The following is a 20,784-nucleotide window of genomic DNA, read 5'->3' as shown; positions in this document are numbered from 1 at the left end:
GTTGCATATGTGATTATGTGTGTGTTGCATATGTGATTGTGTGTGTGATTGTGTGTGTTACATATATGATTCTGTATGTGTTGAATGTATGATTGTGTGTGTGTTGCATATGTGATTGTGTGTATGTTGTGTGTGTGATTGTGTGTTACATATATGATTCTGTATGTGTTGAATATATGATTGTGTGTGTGTTGCATGCGTGATTGTGTGTTGCATGTGTGATTGTGTGTGTGTTGCATATGTGATTCTGTGTATGTTGCATGTGTGCACAAGTTTCTTGTGCATAAATTTACTCTTTACTGGTTCCAGCATGGTGGGAGTTTGCTTGGCTGAGAGACCAGCAGGGTACTCACCCTCACTGACCCATTTACTGGGTTCTCCACATCTCATAGGCCACGGCTTCCAGCTGACTGAGGACCCAGTCCCTCCATAAATCCAGTGACTCCTTACGGCTCAACAAGGATATGAGATCCACGACAACTGTTACCCTTCCCCATCCAGCCCCTCTGTCCCGTTACCCCCATGACTGGATAGCTCTGGACTTGTATTCAGTGGAGTTTAGAAGAATGGCAAGGGGAGGGGGATCTCATTGAAACCTACCAAATATTGAAAGGCTCAGGCAGAGCAGACGTGGAGAGGATATTTCCCATAGTGGCAGAGCCGAGGAACAGAGGTCACGGCCTCACAATACAAGAATGTCTCATTAGAACAGAGATGAGGAGGAATTTCTTTTTGCCAGAGGTTGGTGAATCTGTGGATTCACCACAGATGCCTGTAGAGACCACGTCATTAGGTATATTTAAAGCAGAGGTCAAAGGCTACATGGAGAAAGCAGAAGAATGGAGTTGAGAGGGATAATAAATCAGCCGTGCTGGAACGGGAGAGCGGACTCAGTGGTGTTGTGCTCCTGTGACTTATGGTCTTAAAATGAAAGAATTGCCGTGAGCCGGAGGTGCCTGCATGATGTGTTTCCATGACATTCCTTACATTCTGATATGAATTCTTTTGTGTTTATCCAGTTTTCCCTGAAGTGTGTTTGTGACAGATTCTGATAGAGCTGATTTATTTTGCTGTGTCCCTGCAGAGACGAAGCCCACCTGCATATTCAACGGTGTGGAATATTATGACGGCAACATGTTCCGGATGGATGCCTGCCGATTCTGCAGGTGCCAAGGGGGCGTCTCCATTTGCTTCTCAGCTCAGTGTGGCGAGCTGCACTGTGACAGGTACTACGTGCCCGAAGGAGAGTGCTGCCCAGTCTGTGAAGGTAACCCTTCCTGCTTCTCGGCTCGGTGACCGAATGCGGTTAACGAGGGGATGGGGAGGGGGGGTGCTGGGAGGACCCGCTCATCAACCCGAATTAGCCTGCGACACATCAGCCTCCTCGTAACGCAACCCTTCCCATTAAAACCAATGCATTAAGAACAGGCTGCATCTGAGGCAACACGCTCTAAATGCTGGAGGAATTCAGCAATGGAGGAGAATAAATAGACTGATGCAGGGCCTTGGCCTAAAACGTAGGTGGCTTATTTTTCTCCGTAGATGTTGCCTGACCTGCTCGAGTTCCTCCGCCATTCTGTGTGTGTTGCTCTGGATTTCCACCCTCTGCAGAAACTCTTGAGTCTATGGACTGCAGGTTTCTTGTCATGGGCATACACACCCAAGGTGCAGACGCCACGAAGATGAGCTGTTTTTTTCAAACAGCAGCTGCACAGTGCAGTACAAACATGATAACATAGATTACACAAAGTAACATAAATTGTACCTAACCTACAAAATAATCAAAGATAAACATAACGATGTTGTCCGTTAGCAAGGTGGTACGTGCTAACATGGCTTTTGTCACTTTCTACCCTAATCCTATTGGGCAGAAGATACAAAAGCCTAAAAGCATGTACCACCAGGCTCAAAGATGACTTCGACACTGCAGTTGTTAGAAGTCTCAAAGGTTTCAAAGTACATTTAGATAGATAGATAGATATACTTCATTGATCCCGAGGGAAATTGGGTTTCGTTACAGCCGCACCAACCAAAACTAGAGCATGAATATAGCAATACAGCAATATAGCAATTTAATATCTGAGTATGTATACAGTTTACAACCTGACATTCATCCTCTTCACAGACGTCCACAAAACAAAGAAACCCCGTAGAACTATAGAAACATCCAGCCCTGAAGTTCCTGTCCCCTCTCATAAGCAGCAGCAAAATAGGTCATTATTAATATTAAATAGTTCCCTACTAAGATAAGTCGGACTCTTGGCCTCACAATCTACCTCGTTAGGATCTTGCACCTTATTGTTTACCTGCACTGCACTTTCTCTGTAGCTGTCACACTCCATTCTGCATTGTTATTGTTTTACCTTGTCCTACCTCATTGCACTGGGTAATGACGTGATCTGTATGAACAGTACGCAAGACAAGTTTCTCGGTATACATGAGAATAACAAACCAATTCCTGTTATTATAAGTTAAGGGAAAGAAAGTCCAAGACAGAATTATGGGTTTCTCAGATCAGTTCAAGAACTTGGCACCAGCGGGTCAGTGATCCGTGTATTAAACTGCCCGTCACAATGGGGTGGTGATGATGAGGTTTTGAAGGCACTTACTTATTTGTATTAACATCATGCCATTTACAACTTCAGAAAGCTCCAAAATATTTTATGACCAGCCACATTAACCAATTTCCCTCGGGATCAATAAAGTATGACTATGACTATGACAGGGAACACAGTAGTCAACTGGTCGATTACGAGATCCCAGAAAAGGCAATGTGTTGATCACCAGATCATCTTGCTGTGTTGGCTGTGGGGACAAACGTTGACCATGGCACTGAGGGGAACATAACCCCTTCACTTACTGAGCCAGCAGCTTTGTTTTATATGCAGCTGAGGCAAGTCAGTCCTGCAGGACTGCCATAAGTCCAGTGCCAAGTTGAGCTTGACCTGTGCCTCGTCAGACAGTTTTAGACTGAGCCACAGTTACACACGTTAATAAGTCTGAGCTGAAGATTTGCCCCAGGTTACGTGGATCAGAGGGCCTTGCATTCCAGCCTAGATCCACGCTATTGTGTGCTGGCATGGCCCAGCCTGTTACCGTCAGCCTCATTGCCTCTGAGATGGAGTGTATCAAGGCTCATGCGGAGCACGAACATTGGCACTCTCTGTCTCTACACTGTACTACTTGTGTAATTCTGCGTTTAGAGCTCTTGTCCATGATCAGCTCTGGATACAGTGCTCCCTGCTGGGATGTACCTGTGTGTGACTGGCACTCGGAACCATCTCCACTTTGATCAGCCGTGCGTTGGGACAGGCTGCTTGTACTGTCTTGCAGAACAGCGAACACCTGGGGGCATATACAGTGGGGCCTTCCCGTGAACATGTTAAAGACAGGCATGTATGTATCAGTATAACATGCCAACATGCCCCTTCTTAGAGGCTTAGAGCACAGAATTAGGTACATTTCCATCACATACCCATCTATACTAATCCCTATCACCAGAACCAGAATCAGGTTTATCACTGTATATGTCATCAAATTTATTGATTGATTGATAACTTCCCTTTGAGCTGCACCGCCCAGAAATCTCCCAATTTAACCCTAGCCTAATCACAGGACAATTTACAATGACCAATTAACCTACCAACCGGTACCCCTTTGGACTGTGGGAGGAAACCAGAGCACCCGGAGGAAACGAACAGACTTCCTGCAGGCTGCAGCGGGAATTGAACCCGGGTGGACTGTACTGTGAAGTATTGTGGTAACCAGTGCACTATCAGGCTGGCTCAGTCGATGTGAGAAGTGGCCTGCTTCATTGTTCCGTCATTCTGCGACTGAATTTTGTGGCACGGTTGGTTCTAATCTGGTTGTTTGTGTAGCGGTAAAGTGCAATACAAAATAAGCTACTACAAGTTACAATATAAAAGATAACTCGTGTGAAGATAGATATTATCTTTATTTGTCACATTTACATCACAATGTCGAAACACTGTAAAATGCGTTGTCTTGCATCAGGTATTGTGCTGGGGCCACCACACTTCCAACGCCAGTATGGCATGGTTGTTACTTACTAATCTTAACAGTCCATCTTTGGCATGTGAGAGTAAATCAGAGTGCCTAGAGAAACCCACAGGGCCACAGAAGAACATACAAACTCTGCACAGGCAGTGGTGGGAATTGAACCCCAATCTTCCATTCTCTGGCTGTATAAAGTACTAACTTGTGCGCTAGTCTCTCCCTCTCCCATCTCCCCAGCGGTCGGACCATCACCTCCTCCCGGTTAACCTTGTTGTTCCTTTCTCCCGCCACCCCACAGATCCGATTTACCCGATCCACAACCCCGCCGGCTGCTACGCAAATGGACAGATCCGGGCACACGGCGACCGCTGGCGAGAGGATGACTGCACTTTCTGCCAGTGCGTGAACGGCGAGCCCCATTGCATGGCCACAGCCTGCGGACAGAGCTGCCTGAACCCAGTGAAGATCCCCGGCGAGTGCTGCCCGGTCTGCGAGGGTAAGGGACCTCTCGAAATCCAGCGTGCTTGTGAGTGCAGCGTCGGGAAACGTACTTTAATGAGTGCACCAATGTGATAGCGATGTGCGTAAGTTTAATTGTTGTTCAACCAGGCACGAATTCCTATAAATGGAGCCAAACAAAGCAGCATTACTCCAGGGCTGAGGTGCAAAACACAGTCATTCACAGCACAAGGCACATTTAGCCCGTATAAGACAGCAGCAAAATACAGGTGCACAAAAAACACCAAGTCCCAGAGTCCATGAATATTGCAGCAGTCTACAGTTGAACACAATCCAGCTTATCTTCTGCTGAGCGAACAATGAGTGGCAGCACCACACTGCCTCCAGCACTCCAGTGGAGTGCCCAACTCCAGTGCCTCCCCCTGAGCAACTGGAAGCAGGCGAGACCACGGCTTGAGGCCTAGTCCTACCTACTGCAGAGGCCAAGCAGCTTCCCCACCATTCACCAATAAATCAACTAATTGGACTTGCTGCACTCCACACCGCCTGTGCCTAAGAGGGTCGTGCGATCAAGGAAGGTGACCAAAATGATCTCTTTCTGTTAAACTGCACACCTCCTTTGCGCACCGATGCCTCTTTGTCGCAGGCAGCATTGCGGTCCTCACCAATTCCAACGCCTTTAGTTCCTCTGCCAACGAGCAGAGGTGGACCTGAAGCACTTGTAAGTTCTTAATGATCAGCAGGGCCTTAAGAAGACAGTAACACCTTTGGTTGACCCCCTCGAAGCCACCTTACCAGAAGTTAATGGTCTGCTCTTGCTGTGCCGGTAATGACAATTATTCTTGGAAGCTAGTATGCTCTCCATCAGTAGCTTCAGAGAGTCTGATATGAAGTTGGGTTTATTGTCATGTGCACAAGTGCACAGAGGAGTGGTGAGGGACATGCAACACACAAGGGCTTCCAAACCAGAGAAAAGGATCATTTCATCACTTCTGCTCGCACAGAGCGGATTCAGACTTATTAACCACATATACATCAAAACATACAGTGGCACGTGTCACTTGCATTAACATCCACCCAAGGATGTGCTGAGGGCAGCCTGCAAGAGTCACCACACAGACCAATGCCAACACTACTCGCCCACCATGCTCGGCAGAACAACACAGAGCACAACAAATCCAAACTCAGCAGGTAACAAAACAGATACACACTCACAGACACTGAGAAACACACACACACACATACACAAACAGCAAACATTGGCTTATAAACACATGCAAATACACAAGATGCACACACGTGCAAGTACATGCAAACTTTTGTGTACATGCACACAGTCATAGAGTACTACAACACAGAAACTGGCCCTTTGGCCCACGATCTCATCTTCTGCTTAGTCCCATCTACCTGCAGCTGGACAATAGTGCTCTTACCTCTCCCATCCGTATTCCTATACAAACTTTCAAATGTTGCAATTGAACCCACATCTACCACTTTGGCTGGTTGAGGGGAAACATCTTCACTTCGAGTGAAGAAGTTCCCCTTAAATATCTCACCTTTCACCCTAAACCTATCTCCTCTGGTTCTGGTCTCACCCAAGCTAACACACCCACACATGTGCACATACAAGCCTAGGAAGTGCTTGTGCGACAGGATTAGTAGAAACACAGCCCCTTTGATTTCTGCAGGCTCGCACCCACGATTTTGCTAAAACCAGGCAGCTCTGCTTCAAGTAGGACATCCCCTGCTTCAGATGGGAAATCAGGAATCTGAGGAATGCGAGCAGTAAAGGAAAAGTTATTTTTGGAATGATATGTATGTTTTCACAGGGATCTTACAACAACATTTCGAGTACATTTTCAAATTCACGCCTAGCAGGTGGCTGCTTTGAGGCAACAAGGAAAGAGATAGTTTAGATTTATTTCCCTGTGATCTGTGCTCTATGGTTAATCGTTGATGTACCTCTAGTTGTGGTAGTGAGAATGTAATTCTCATTGGAAGCTGGTAACATGGAAAACTGGCGATAATTGGATCACTTTGTGAATGTGAGTGCTTGTTTCGGGGTGGGGGCGGGTGTTCAGGCGCATGGATTTATCTGTGGAGCTGCATGCCTGCATTAGTTTATGCGTCTGTATTTGTGTGTTGCTGCATGCACAAAGCAGCCCCATCCCGCAAATACCAGGCCCATCTGTTCTGCAGAACCCGAGAAGTGTTGAAAGTGTTACAAGCACATCTGCAGAATCTCTGGTGTTTCTTGAAAGTGTTAGTCCAGGTTTCTATTCCTCCATCAGAATGCCACCAGTCCAGGAGCCCAGCCTGGAGATCGGAGCTGTTGTTTCATGCTCTACAGCTTCATGGTTTAAATCACTAGGCCTGGTGTTCAGGGGCTTGGACTGGTGATCTGGAGACATGATTTGGAATCTTACTGATCCAGCGGAGAGACCAAAGAAACAAATGGTTAACATCAGTGATGCAGACCCAGAAACTACTGAAAGTGACAAAAGAAGGAAATTTGCCATCCTTGGTGGTCTGGCTGAGCCCAGATCCTTTGCAGAGTAATGGACAGAGGCAGGAATGTCCACATCATCCCAAGGCTGACAGTCCTTATTGCCTTTTATGCCACTGGGTTGAACCCCCAAACCTGGAGTACCAGTGGACCACTCTTAGTCTGTCCGCTACCCTTTGAGCTGTTTGGCATGGGTGACACTACCAAGAATCCAAAGCACAAGGCCCTGACTCCAGCCAGCATAGCTCTCCACGTCACTGAGGCAACCAAGCCTCCAAATCCTACAAGAAGGTTGTGGTCCTCTTAGAGCAAGCTGATAATCCGGAGGTGTACAGTCAGATGCTGTTGTTATAAAGGAAGAGTTGCCCACTCTGGTAGATAGATACATATGCAGCTGTGTGGCTTGATCAGGGAATGTGAATAAATTTGTCCTCAGTACTTTGCACCAATCATGCCTACGGCCAAAATTCCATTCCATTGAAGTCAATAGAACGGAAGTTAAGAAGCGTTGCAGCCAAGTCAGTAAAACTTCTGTGTTAAACCTTCTTAGAAATAAGATACAAGTATTTGCCAGGATATTCTGAACAGGGTGAACTGAAGAAAGGTGGGAAGCAACTCATGAGGAATGCCAGCACTGGCCTGGACTTTAGGGGGAGATGCCCGCTCCCTGTGTGAAGTTATGTGCTGTTACAATTGGAGAGGGTGCCACTGCAGCCACACATGGAGAATGTACAGAATTCTGGCCTCCTTCCTTCGGAATGGAGGCGGTCCAAAAACGATTCGCTCGGCTGATTCCTGGAATGACAGGGTTGTCCGACCAGGAGCAGCTAAGGAAGGTAAATCCATGTTCTTTGGAGTTTGAAAGAGTGAGGAGTGATCATGTTGAAATATGCACTCGGTGGCCACTTTATTAGGTACACCTGTACACCAGTTCATTAATGCCAATGTCCAATCAGCCCATCATGTGGCAGCAACTCAATGTATAAAAGCATGCAGACATGGTCAAGAGGTTCGGTTGTTGTTCAGACTAAACATCAGAATGGGGAAGAAATGTGATCTAAGTGACTTTGTGGAATATCGTTTGTGCCAGACTGGGGTGGTTTGAGCATCTCAAGAACTTCTGTTCTCCTGGGAATTTCACACAGAACAGTCTCTACAGAGAATGATGCAAAAGACAAAATACATCCAGTGAGCTACAGTTCTGAGGGTGAATATGCCTTGTTAATGAGAGACATCGGAGGAAAACTGGTTCAAGCTGACAGGAAGGTGACAGTAACTCATATAACCAGGCGTTACAACAGTGGTGTGCAGAAGAGCATCTCTGACATGTTGAACCTTGAAGTGGATGGGCTCCAGCAGCCGGAGACCACACAGGGTTCCACTCCTGTACCTACACTAATTAAAATCGTTTAATGTTATTTCCTGTACACGAGTGTAAAGGAGAATGAAATAATTGTTACTTTGATGAGTGTCTGAGATGGTTCAGGGCATGGCTTAGTAAGTGTCAAGATAGTCCCACTAGCGGGAGCATCTTGAACGAGGGAGACATAACTACAAGATTAAGGGATCAGTCACTAAAACCGAGGTGTGTAAAAACTTCTTTCATACAGTAATGAATCTCTGGAATTTAGCACCCCAGAGGGTTAGTGGAAGCTGAGTTATTCAAGGTATTTAAAGAGGAAACAGATGCATTTTTGAAAGATCACATTTTGAAAGCACGTTGGCCTTCACAAATCCGAGCAGGAGTTAGGATGTTTATGTTGAAGTTGTATAAAACGTTGGTGAGGTTGACTTTGGAGTATTGCATGCTGTTCTGGTGACCTATTACAGGAAAGATATTAAAAAGCTTGAAATAGTACAGAGAAAATTTTCAAGGATATTGCCGGGTCTTGAGGATCTGATTGATAGAGAAATGTCGAATATGTCTTTATTCCCTGGAGCGTAGGACAGTGACGTGAGATCTTATGGAGGTATACAAAATTATAAGGGGTGTAGACACATGTAGGCTTTTACCCCTGAGCTTGCGTGAGACTAGCGTTTAGGGTGGAAGGTGAAATGTTTAAGGGCAGTCTGAGGGGGAACTTCACTCAGAGGCCGGCGCTAGTGTGGAGCAAGCTGACACCGGAGGTGGGGGGGTGCAGGTTCAGTTCCAATATTTCATAGAAGTTTGGACAAGTACATGGATAAGAGGGGTGTGGATAAGGGAACTATGGTGCAGGGGCGAGTAGGTGAGACTGGGCAGAAAAGAACTGTCGTCACGGACCGGATGGGCCAAAGAACCTCTTTCTGTGCTGCAGTCCTGTGGGGAAGTGGTACAAGGAGGAAATAAGAACTGGAACAGAACAGCCATGGTTATATTGAATGGTGCAGCAGGTTTGAGAGGCTTTGTGGCCTTTTCCTGCTCCTTATGTCCTCCCGTTGCACCAGGGGTTCCCAACCTTTTTTAATGCCCTAGACCTCTACCATTATCCGAGAGGTCCACGGACCCCAAGTTGGGAGCCCCTGCGTTAAAAGTTGTCAATGATATACTGATCTTGTGAGCCTGGTGGTGGCAGGTCGGTTACGGGATGTTCATTAAAAGAAAGGAAAGCACAGGTGTCATGGCTTGGAACTGCACGCCGGTACATCACAGAGGAACTGTGTCAGTGCCAATGGAATGGAACAGTGATTACATCCTAACATTTGCCTAAAGGGAGTCTGGAGAACAAGCAAAATCATGCAGCAGCAGTGAACGTAAGCATGTGTTATTAAGGCGTGGTAATGTTTCAATCACAAAAACTGGAAGCTTTTCGCTAGTTTATTTTTGGAACTTCTGAGTTAAATTTGTGCCCTCCAGCTCTCCTCCTCCCTTTTCGTCCTGATCATCCTCAATTCCAGCGTACTATATGTGCTTTCCACACAGAATGGGACGTAATCCTATTTGTAACAGGGCGATGGCTCAAATCACTGGGCCTCCTTAGCTGTTCTTGTTTGTCAGTGCTGCTCCCTTTTATTAATCCCAGTAGCTTACTCTCTGTTTTCCTTAATGGCCTCACTTCTCGAGTATTGCTAACCCACAGGTCACGCAGCTAAGGGTAATTATGCTTCTCTAAATCAGTTTCATTTTGATACCATTCCCGTTTGGAATTTCCCTCCCCGCTCTCCCAAATGCAGAAGAGATCGGCTCTTCTAGAAAGCCACGGGGTTTGTTGTTCTGGCACTCGTCAAGCATTGATAGTATGTATGTATAACATCAGGGAAGGGAGAGGGAGAGGGCATTTGACCCCCTGTACACCCCCCACCATTCAGTAGGGTCATGGGTCATCCCACCTGAGCCTCAGCACTGCACTCATTCCACACCACACCCCTCAACTCCCTCATAGATTCACCAATCCTGATGAAGGGTTGTCAGCCCAAAACACCACTCTTTACCCTCTTCCTGTTGGTTTCCTCCAGCATGTTGTTTGTGTTAGTCCCTCATAGATTAAAGGTCTGTCCGTCTCCACAACTCTCCAGTGAAAAGAATTCCACGGAATCAGAACCCTCAGAGATAAGAAATTCCTCTTAACCTCCGCCTTAAATAGGCCCCTTATTCTCAAACAACGTTCCTCGTTCTAGATACCCCCACTGGGAGAAGAAATATTCTGTTCGCATCACACTCGGAATATAATTTGTTTCAGTAAGGCTGCCTCTCATTCTGCTATGCTTCAGCTTGCTTAGTATCTATCAGCCAGCCTCCTCCATCCCAGAAATCAACCCTTCGAACCTTCATTATTATAAAGTATTGCCATATAGGACGTAGAAATGTTAGATATAAATATACAATGGGGGGCGGTCTTGAGTTTGAAGGTGTACTGTATGTGAAGGATTTATGTAGGCTAGTAGACTCATCACTAGCAACATCCAGACAGCGTACCAAAGAGCGAAAAGAAAGGCAAACAGAATGTTGGACTACGTAATGCCTCGGTGGAGTTCAAGTCAAGAGGCATTCTCCTTTAGCTGTTTAATGCGTTTGTGAGGCCACACCTTGAATCCTGTGTACAATTTTGGTCTCCATCTTGTGTGAGGGATGTGAAGGCACTGGAGAGAGTATAGAGAAGGGTGACTAGACTCATTCCAGGTCTGCAGGGTATGAGCTATGAAGAAAGATTGAAAGAATTAAATCTTTTTGTCCTACGTAGAAGTAGAATGAGAGGAGACATGATAGAAGTGTTCAGAATTATTAAGGGTATAAGTAAAGTGGATGCCAGCTGCTACTTCGAAGTTAATCCATCATCGAGGACACGGGGCCATAGGTGGAGACAGGTTAAAGGGAGATGTCAGACTAACATCAGGAAACATTTCTTTACACAGCGAGTTGTGGACACATGGAACAAACTACCTAGTTGTGTAGTTGAGAGTAGTACTTCCAAGACTTTCAAATCTGAACTTGATAGTCATTTCAACACGTGATGTAAACAGGAATTTGGCAAGCTCTGTTGGGCCGAATGGCCTGTTCTTGTCAAAAACTTTCTAATGTTCAAATGTTCTCTGCACTGCCTACAAGGCACGGGGACAAAAACTCTTTTCAAGGTCTAAATGGCATCCACTCAGCCCACAGAGGTTTGAAGTTACTTGTTGAGCTTTCGAATTCAAAAACCAGGAAATTATTTTGCAGCTTAATAAAAATCTAGTTGGGCCCCATCTGGAATATTGCTAGAAAGGGTATGGAGTCTTTGGAAAGGGTATGGGAGATGTTCAACGGTGGTGGATTAGAGGATATGTGGAGAGAGGGGGTTTGCAGAAACTTGGTTTGGGTTCTCTGAAGCAGCAGAAGATGATGGGAGAAGTTTATAAGACTGCGAGATGCATCAATGAGTTGTCAGCCATTATCATTCCCCAAGGGTCAGAATGTCTAATACTACGGGGTGATAGGGGGCAAGTTCAAAGAAGGTGTGCAGGAAAAAGTTTTTTTACAGAGTAGTGGGTGTCTGAAATACGCCGTCATGGGTGGTTGTGGAGCAAATGCTATGGAGGCATTTAGAAGGCTTAGATAGGCATGTGAATGTACAGAAAATGGATGTGTATAGACATTGAATAGGGTGGCAGGGTGGAGATGCATCTCTACCAAAGGTGGTTTAAGTATATGGAAAGAATTGCCAGAGGAGGTGGTAAAGGCGGGTGCAATTACAACATTTCAGTGACATCTGCACAAGTTTCATGAAATGGAAAAGTTTAGAGCGGGGGTTCTTAATCAGCAAGGATTGTCGTGGGGACAGTGCACAAATGTTACCACGCTTCCAGCATCACAGCATGCCCACAGTTTGCTAACCCTAATGGTACGTATTTGGACGGTGGGAGGAAAACAGAGCACCAGGAGGAAATCTGCACAGTCACGGAGAGAACGTACAAACTCCTTACAGACAGTGACGGGAATCGAACACCATTTGGCGATTGCTGTAACGTGATTCTGCTAACCAACACATCACCATGCTGACCACATTTGTAAAGCAAACCAAGAGAAAGTCAGACAAAATTTAGACACTAAGTCACTTCAAGATACATTTGAGCATAAGAGCCCCAGCTCTTTGGACACAAAAGGCGTTAAATAGTACAGGGACAGAGCAGCAATACAGAAATTTGGCAACAATGGTAGGGAATGGGAGAACAGGCCCAAAAGGCTTATTCCATGCTCCCAATTTTGTTGTCCAGGAAGAAAGTTTTAATGAATGTCTTAAAGCAGAGGTTCTTAACCTTTGTTTCATGTTATGGACCCTTTTGGTTGACCAGTGGAACCTATGGACCCCTTCTCAGAATAATGTACTTAAATATATAAAATAAAATGCATAAGATTACAAAAGAAACCAATTACATTGATATACAGTTACCAAAATATTTTAAAAAAGCAAATTTGTGATACGGTAGTCGATGTGGAATCTAGCAGCGAGCCTAATACTGTAACTACCGTAATTCCGAAGTAGTGATGAGCAGAAACGATATTTTGTGATATTTGTAATAACTGTAATGAAATATGAAAGTATCTGTGATTTCTATTGGTGACAAAGTCACACCTACTGCTAATACTGCTGTGGTTTGTTGCCTACATTCACAATTGAAGGAAATGCCAAATTTCAGTTAGAGGTTAGTGGAAATATATATGCAGATTTTTCCCAACCAAGTTCACGAGTCCCCTGCGGTCTATTGACTCCCACTGCAGGTTAACAATGCCTGATTTAGAGGGATATGGACCACATACAGGCAACTGGGACTAATTTAGGTGGGAATCTTGGTTGGCATGTCGAGTTAGACCAAAGGCCTTGTTTCCGTGCTGTATAATTCTGTGAGACTCCACAAATACTCATAACTCAGTGAGGTGAGCCAGTGCGACACGCCAGTCCAACCACCATTCTCCTTCAGCCAGTCCCACCCCCATTCTCCTTCAGCCAGTGCCACAGGCCAGTTTTACCCACCCGTTGTCCTTCAGCCAGTGCCAGAGGCCAGTTCTACCCCCATTGTCCTTCAGCCAGAGCCACAGGCCAGTCCTACCCCCATTGTCCTTCAGCACACAGATCCAAAGCTGCCACGAACCAGACTCTTTGAAGGAATTTGGGACGGCTGGTGCGATTGCATTCCAGCTTTGAAGTCCAGTCACGGTAAGCAAAGCATCAGGAGCTGCATGAGTTTTATTCACATCCATGTGGAGGAGTGTTCCTGCATGAAACCTGCTGTACACCAGGGAATCCAGAGCAGGGAGAGGAGAGGGGATTCAGTGCCAGCAGTATCACACGGAAAAGAGTAATTCTAGGCTGCCAGTTCTTGTGAATCAGCACAAAACTTGTTGCAATTCTCAAAGCACATCATGAGTGAGAGGTTAACACTTCAGAATTAGCTCATGACAGCTGCCGCAAGCAAAGGCCCACATACCAACAGACACATCAGCGCTTGTCAGGGGCTGTTTCAGTTAGGAAAAAGGAGCTGGTATGAAGTCCACAGTTCAAGCCTTCTCAAAACAAAATGGTACATTTTCCTAAAACAAGAATAGTTTGCTTTTCCACAAGTTGACTTCAATGAATTTATAAGAGAATAAGATATAACAGAACAATATCCCCTCAGGGGAAACGGCAGACACTGGGTAAGTATAGATTTATATAACACATAAACAGGCCCTTCTGCCCAGCTCATTCATGCTGAACAGGTTGTCTCCCTGAGCTAGTTCCATTTGCCTGTGTTTGTCCCATCTCCCTATGTGACATATGAAATAAAAACAGAAAATGCCAGAAACACTCAAGATAACAAGAGGCATCAATGGAAAAGGAAACATTTCTGGTCCGGGACTTTCAGTCAGACCTTCAGAACCATCATTTCGGAGTTGCTAAAGAGATATAACTCAGAAACAGACCCTGTGGCCTACAGAGTCTGTGCCGACCATCAACATTTTTGCTAATCCTACATTAATCTCTATTTATTCTCCCCACGTTTTTATCAAATCCCCCTGATTCTACCACCCACTCACTTTAGGAGCAATTTACATTGACCAATTAACCCACCAACTCACATGTCTTTGGGAAGCTGGAGGACCGTGGAAACCCACGGAGACCAGACGGCCTCCCGCAGGCAGGATTGAACCCGGGTCTCTGGTGCTGCGCAAGGCAACTCAACCAGCTGCCCTACAGTGCTGCCCGTTGATCATTTTAAAGAGCTGAAGTCCATGCTTGTTGACATGTGAGTTACACGCCCTTAGAACTAAATAAGTTGAGGTAAGCATCCCCCATGAGTTTTATCATTAAAGCTGGACGCTGCATAATTAAAATGCCTCTCTTGTTGTAACACGTGAGAACACAAGGAGGCAGGAGAGGTGTAGGCCACCTGACCCCTGAACTTGCCCCACCATACAATATGCTCATGACCGATCCATGCTGCCCTTAATCCTTCTGTGCCCATTCATCATGACCCTTAATCCCTCCATCTTTCAAATATTTATCTATCTCCACCTACTAAATACATCTAACGATCCGGCCTCTACCACCCTCGGGGGCTGAGAACTCCAGAGGTTCACTGCCCTCTGAGAGGAGAAATTTCTACATGCCTCAGTTTTAAATGAGCAGCCTCCTATTTTGTAGCGATGCCCCTCTGTGACTCTTCCATTTAGCATCTCCCCTGTCGAGCTGTATCAGCCATTTCACGGCCGTCTCTGCTACCACAATGAGGCCAGACTCAAGTTGGAGAAACGACACCTCACGTTCTGTCTGATTAGCCTCCATCGTTCCAGCATGAGCATCGGTTTCTCTAACTGACAGTAATTTCTCCCCCCTCCTTCCTCTCTCTTTTCCCATTCCCCATTGAGGCTCCCCCTTACCCTTTCTTTTCTCCTGCTCTGCTGACCGTCCTCCTCCCCTTTCTCCCACACTCCACTCACCTCTGCCATCAGATTCCTTCTTCTTCAACCCTTTACCTTTGCAGCTCTTACCTCCCAGCATATCACTTCATCCTCCCTCCCCCCACCTCCTTATTCTAGTTTCAGCCTTCTTCCTTTCCAGTTCTGATGAAGGGTCTCAGCCTGACGCATCAACTGTCCGGACCTGCTGAGTTCCTCCAGCATTTTTTTAATGTGTTGGTCTGGATTTCAGCATCTCGTGTGTTTAACCTGTCAAGACCCCCTCATTGTTCCATAAGCATCCAAGTACTAGTAACGTGCAGCTAATTTGAGGAACCTACCACACCCAAAACCATTGCCCTAAAGCTTGCTCCCAGCTTTGCGAGCTAGTAACCATGCATCCACAGAGAGAAGTTAAGTCTGGCCACTGGCGCCAGGTGCAGTCGAATTTTGGACCTTGGCCCTAAGACATAGGAGCAGAATTAGGTCATTCGGCCACCATTGCATCCTGGCTGATTTATTATTCCTCCCAGCCCCATTCTCCTGCCTTCTCCCTGTAACCTCTGACACCCTTCTTAATCAAGAACCTAACAATCTCTGTTTTAAATATACCCAAAGACTTGACCTCCACAGGCATCTGTGATGATGAATTCCACAGACTCACCGTCCTCGGGCTGGAGAAATACCTTCTCTTCTCTGTCCTAAAGGGACATTCTTGTTCTCTGAGGCTGTGCCCTTTGGTGCTAGACATGCTCTCCATGGATAGGCCTTGCAATTTTCAGCAGGTTTAAATGAGATCTCCCCTCATTCTTCAAAACTCGACTGAGTACAGGCCCAAAGCCATCAAAAGCTCCTCATACATTAGTCCTAGTTTCCTTTTTGTAAATCTCATCTGGGCCCACTCGGCCCATTACATCCTTTCTTAGATAAGAGGATCAAAACTATTCACATTACTCCAAGTACAGTCTGTCTAATGCCTTATAAATCCTCAGCATTACGTCCTTGCTTTTGTATTCTCGTCCTTTCGAATACCTTAGCGATCTACCTCACCATGTCCTGCACCACTACTGATGCCAATATTCACAGCCAGTTGTGGCCTCACAATCACCTTGCACTTAAGGCATCCGTTAGTCTTGCGAGACCATGGATCTGCACCTGGAAAGTCTTCACTCTCCAGGGCGCAGGCCTGGGCGAGGTTGTATGGAAGACCGGCAGTTGCCCATGCTGCAAGTCTCCCCCCTCCACGACACCGATGTTGTCCAAGGGAAGGGCAAGGGCTGATACAGCTTGGCAGCAGTGTCGTCGCAGAGCACTGTGTGGTTAAGTGCCTTGCTCAAGGACTCAACACGCTGCCTCAGCTGGGGCTCAAACTCACAATGTTCAGGTGACTTGGCCACGTGACACCACCTTGCACTATTGACCTAATTTCCAGTCATTCCTTACAAGGTCTTAATGAAATGTTTTATGGATTAGAGATGGACAGGATTGGATATACATTAATGTGGGCATTACTTTCAGACTCTTCGAAGCTGCTGAAAGAATTAACTTCACGAAGATTCCTTCCCCCAGCCTCCACAACCCCCTCCGAACTTGGCCAACTGCAGTGTGTAGGGATCTCCTGAAGCAATCAGCACAGTTCAAAAGGACTTCATTGTCTGAACCACTTCAAGATGTTTCCTGGTAATAAGATGGTGCATTGAAGCAAGTGCTGTTATTATAATGGATTGCAGGAAATCGTTGCACGCTACAGGATGGAATAAACAAATGTACAAAAATAACACCAGAAAGAGTAGACAAAGGTGTTTACAGCATAAGTTAGGGCATCGGCAGTTGATTTGCACATGTTTTAAAAACACGGCAACCTTCATTCACGTTGCTGGGCGAAATCCAGGATGAAGGAACATTAGCCACTGGAAAATCTTTCTAGTGTTGGGATAGGAAACCCCTAACAGTGGGCCTCATTTCCACTGTGGCTCTCTAAACCAAGCACGCCAGCTACTCTCCAAGAATGAACGGTTCTCAGGATCAGACGCAGAAGGAATTTACTTCTAGTAGACTAGACTATGACTCGCTAGAAATGACAAAATCCATCTGTGGAAGGGGGAGAGCAGACAGTGATTTTGGGCAGTGTAACAAAAGAGTAATATCCAATGAGCTTTCCCTCGCACCCCACGGTATGTAGATTTAGGATCCAAGATTCAAGTTTATTTATCGTGTATACATCGAAACCTATATTGAAATGTGTCACAACAGACACAAGATGCTGGGAGAACTCAGCAGGTCAGGCAGCATCTACAGAAATGAATGAACAGTCGATATTTTAAGCCAAGACCCTTTTTTGAGGACTGAAAAGGGGAAGATGCCAGAATAAAAAGGTTGGGGGTGGGGAAGGAGGACTAGCTATGAGGTAATAGGTGAAACCCCGTGGGTGGGAAAGGTAAAGGGATGGAGAGGAAGGAATCTGTTATGAGAGGAGGGTCGACTGTGGGAGAAAGGGAAGGAGAAGGGAGATCCGGGGAGAAGTGATAGGTGAGAAGAGGTAAAAGGCCAGAGTGGGGAGTAGAGGAAGAGGGGAGGGGAAAGGAAATTTTTACCAGAATGAGAAATCAATGTTCATGCCATCAGTTTGGAGGCTACCCAAATGCAATGTAGGGTTTTGCCTCTCCACCCTGAGAGTGGCCTCATCTTGGCACAAGAAGCCACTGACCTCGTCGTTTGTGTTAACATCCAATTGTTAATGTTTTGACAGATAGTGAAGTATAATGAGTGGCAAATTCAACTTTTACACTGCTCCTTGAACACTGAAGTGGCCATAATTTCTCTAGTATTTTCTGTTTCCTAGTGTGTGCAGAATTTTTAGTTGCCATGTTTATAAATACCAATGAGACATTTGGTTCATAGTTTCGCCAGCCTGAATATAAATTAACTGAGGTAACAATCCCTCCCTAGCTTGGAGATAATGATCTCAGTATTTCCCTCAATGTTATGGTGTTTTTTTCCTCTGTTTATTTGTTTTGTAAATATATTGTGACCATTGGCAACTGAACTAAGGACTTTGTGAATGATAGAGTTGTGAGCTTGTAGCTTTCATTAATAACACTGGACAACAAATTCTTTTGAAAGTGTTGCTTTCTCAGATTTTTTATCTTTGTTCATGATAGGACACTTCAAGCTGAGCACAAATATAATTTCAGACTATTTGTATCACGTAGGAATTTGGAGAAACAAAAAGTTGACTTTTATTAAATATAATGCATTTAATTGCATAACAGTGCTGACATTTTGCAATAGTTCAACTAAGCTAAAAATGTTTTGTTGATGATTTTCATTTGTACTCAGTGTCTGAGGTTCCTCACTTAAGTGTCCATCAATAATCAGCCAGCACTGATGGATTCCAGTTGCTCTGATAGTTTTTCCATGACCGCAATGTCCTGGTGAAACCTTTCACCGTGCTCATCACTGACAGTGCTGAGATTTGCAGGGAAGAAGCCCAAATGGGAATGCAGAGAATGAATCTTTACTGATGTGATGCATTTCATGGTTTTGTATGCGTGAAGCATGTCGTCAACCAGCTGCATGTAGTTTGGTGCTCTGTAGTTGCCAAAAAAATTTTCGAAAACATCCTTGAATGCCTTCCATGCGATTTTTTCTGGTCCCACTAGAAGTTCTTTGAACTGCCTGTCATTGATGACCTATTTGATTTGTGGACCAACAAAAATGCTTTCCTAAATCTTGGCATCAGTTAGTTTGACTTAAATTATGAAATGAATTAGCAAATATAGGTGATTTTAAAAAATTCATGGTGATTTTCGTGGTTAGCAGGCCAAAATCCATAAATACACCCAAAAGTATTCAGGATCCAAAGTCTTTGTTGTCCAGTGTAATTTGAGCTGAAATCTCTTCAGAACATTGGAGTAATTTAAATGTAGTTAATTTCGGAAATAGCATTTAAAACACCACTATCAATAATGGTAAAGCAAAAATCCAAAATGATGGTAACACCCACCAGGTCAAGCAGCTCCTGTAGAAGCTGAAACAACTAACACTTTAGCTCTGGAATCAGACCCACCTGATGAACCCTTTATCAGACCTGAACAATGACCTGTATTCCTCCCTCCACAGACTCTGTCTGAGTGCTTCCAGAATTTTCTGTTTTTATTTCAGATTTCCAACATCTGCCATTTAAAAAAAATTCATTGGCAGCAGTGGCCATATCTGGGTTGCTGCAAAGCATCTTTTGGTTTACCACAACTTGTGGGGAAAGAAATTTGATGACCAGTACAGCACTAAAATGTAATGGAAGCCTTTAATTGCACTAATTCACTGTGCCAAAGAGGTATGATGGCATAATGAATAAGTTACTGGGATAATCATCTGGAGGTCTGATCCAAGAACAAGAGATCAAATCCTTCCATGCCATCTGAAATTTTTTTTTATACTGTATTGAAAAGTCTAGTAGATTTATCTGGGAAATATCTTATGCACAAATGCTCTTCAGGAAGGGAATTGTCTCTGTCCTCTATGTAACTCCAGAATGAGTTATCTTCCATTCCTTTAGAGACAGACAGTAAATACATGCATTGCTGCTCATACCCACATTCCATGAACAAATTAATTAAAATAAAGCAACTAGGACAAAACCAGTGCACTAGATTCATATGTGGAAATACACTCAGTGGCCACTTCATTAGATACAGGCGTTTTCTGCCACCGTACCCCATCCGCTTCAAGGTCCAACATGCGTGATCTGACATGCTCTTCTACACACCACTGTTGTAGCGCCTGGCTTTTGTTACTGTTGCCTTCCTGTCAGCTTGAACCAGTTTGCCCAATCTCCTCTGACTCTCTCGTTCACAAGGTGTTTTTGTCCGCTGAACTATTTTCTTCTTTTTTTGCACCATTTATTCATTTTTAAATGGTTCTTATTGTAACATATATTGATTTTTTAAAATGTATTGCTCGTAAGTTGCTGCCACAAATCAATAGATTTCATGACATGCAGTCAGTGGCCATTTTATTTGGTTCGTCTCGTTAATGCAATATCTAGCCAGCCAATCATGTGGCAGCAACTCAACATATAAAAGCATGCAGGCATGGTCAAGAGGTTCAGTTGTTGTTTGGACCAAACACCAGAATGGGGACGAAATGTGCTCTGTAACTTTGACCATGGAATGATCTTTGGTCCCAGATGGGATGGTTTGAGTATCTCAGAAACTGCTGATCTCCTGGGATTTTGGTGCACAACAGTTCTTGAGTGTACAGAGAATAGTGCGAGAAACAAAAAACATCCAGTGAGTGGCAGCTCTGTGGGTGAGGCAGGGAACCAATGAAGAGGGTGGTGTCGGGCTGGAGAAGTTTCAGTGTTCAGCACACTGAGGCTTGAGGGAGTTTTGATTATGCGAATAACCAAGTTTGCTATTAGTGTTCTTTTGATCGAGAACAACGTAAAAGATCGAGACATAGATGTGAA

General features: G+C 44.9%; 1 protein-coding gene across 2 annotated transcripts in view; it reads left to right on the top strand.

Moving 5' to 3' along the window:
• crim1 (cysteine rich transmembrane BMP regulator 1 (chordin-like)) overlaps nt 1–20,784 on the top strand; it is a 278,667-nt gene that overhangs the window by 171,576 nt on the left and 86,307 nt on the right. For both annotated transcript variants that reach the window (XM_063055529.1, XM_063055527.1), the window contains exons 6-7: nt 1,085–1,267; nt 4,316–4,513. In XM_063055529.1, coding sequence (XP_062911599.1) covers nt 1,085–1,267; nt 4,316–4,513 — 381 coding nt within the window. The remainder of the gene's footprint in view (nt 1–1,084; nt 1,268–4,315; nt 4,514–20,784) is intronic.

This window comes from Mobula hypostoma, chromosome 8 (assembly GCF_963921235.1).
Source record: "Mobula hypostoma chromosome 8, sMobHyp1.1, whole genome shotgun sequence".
Classification (NCBI taxonomy): Eukaryota; Metazoa; Chordata; class Chondrichthyes; order Myliobatiformes; family Myliobatidae; genus Mobula; species Mobula hypostoma.
The sequence above is the reverse complement of the archived record's forward strand: the minus strand, read 5'-3'. Positions and strand labels throughout refer to the sequence as shown.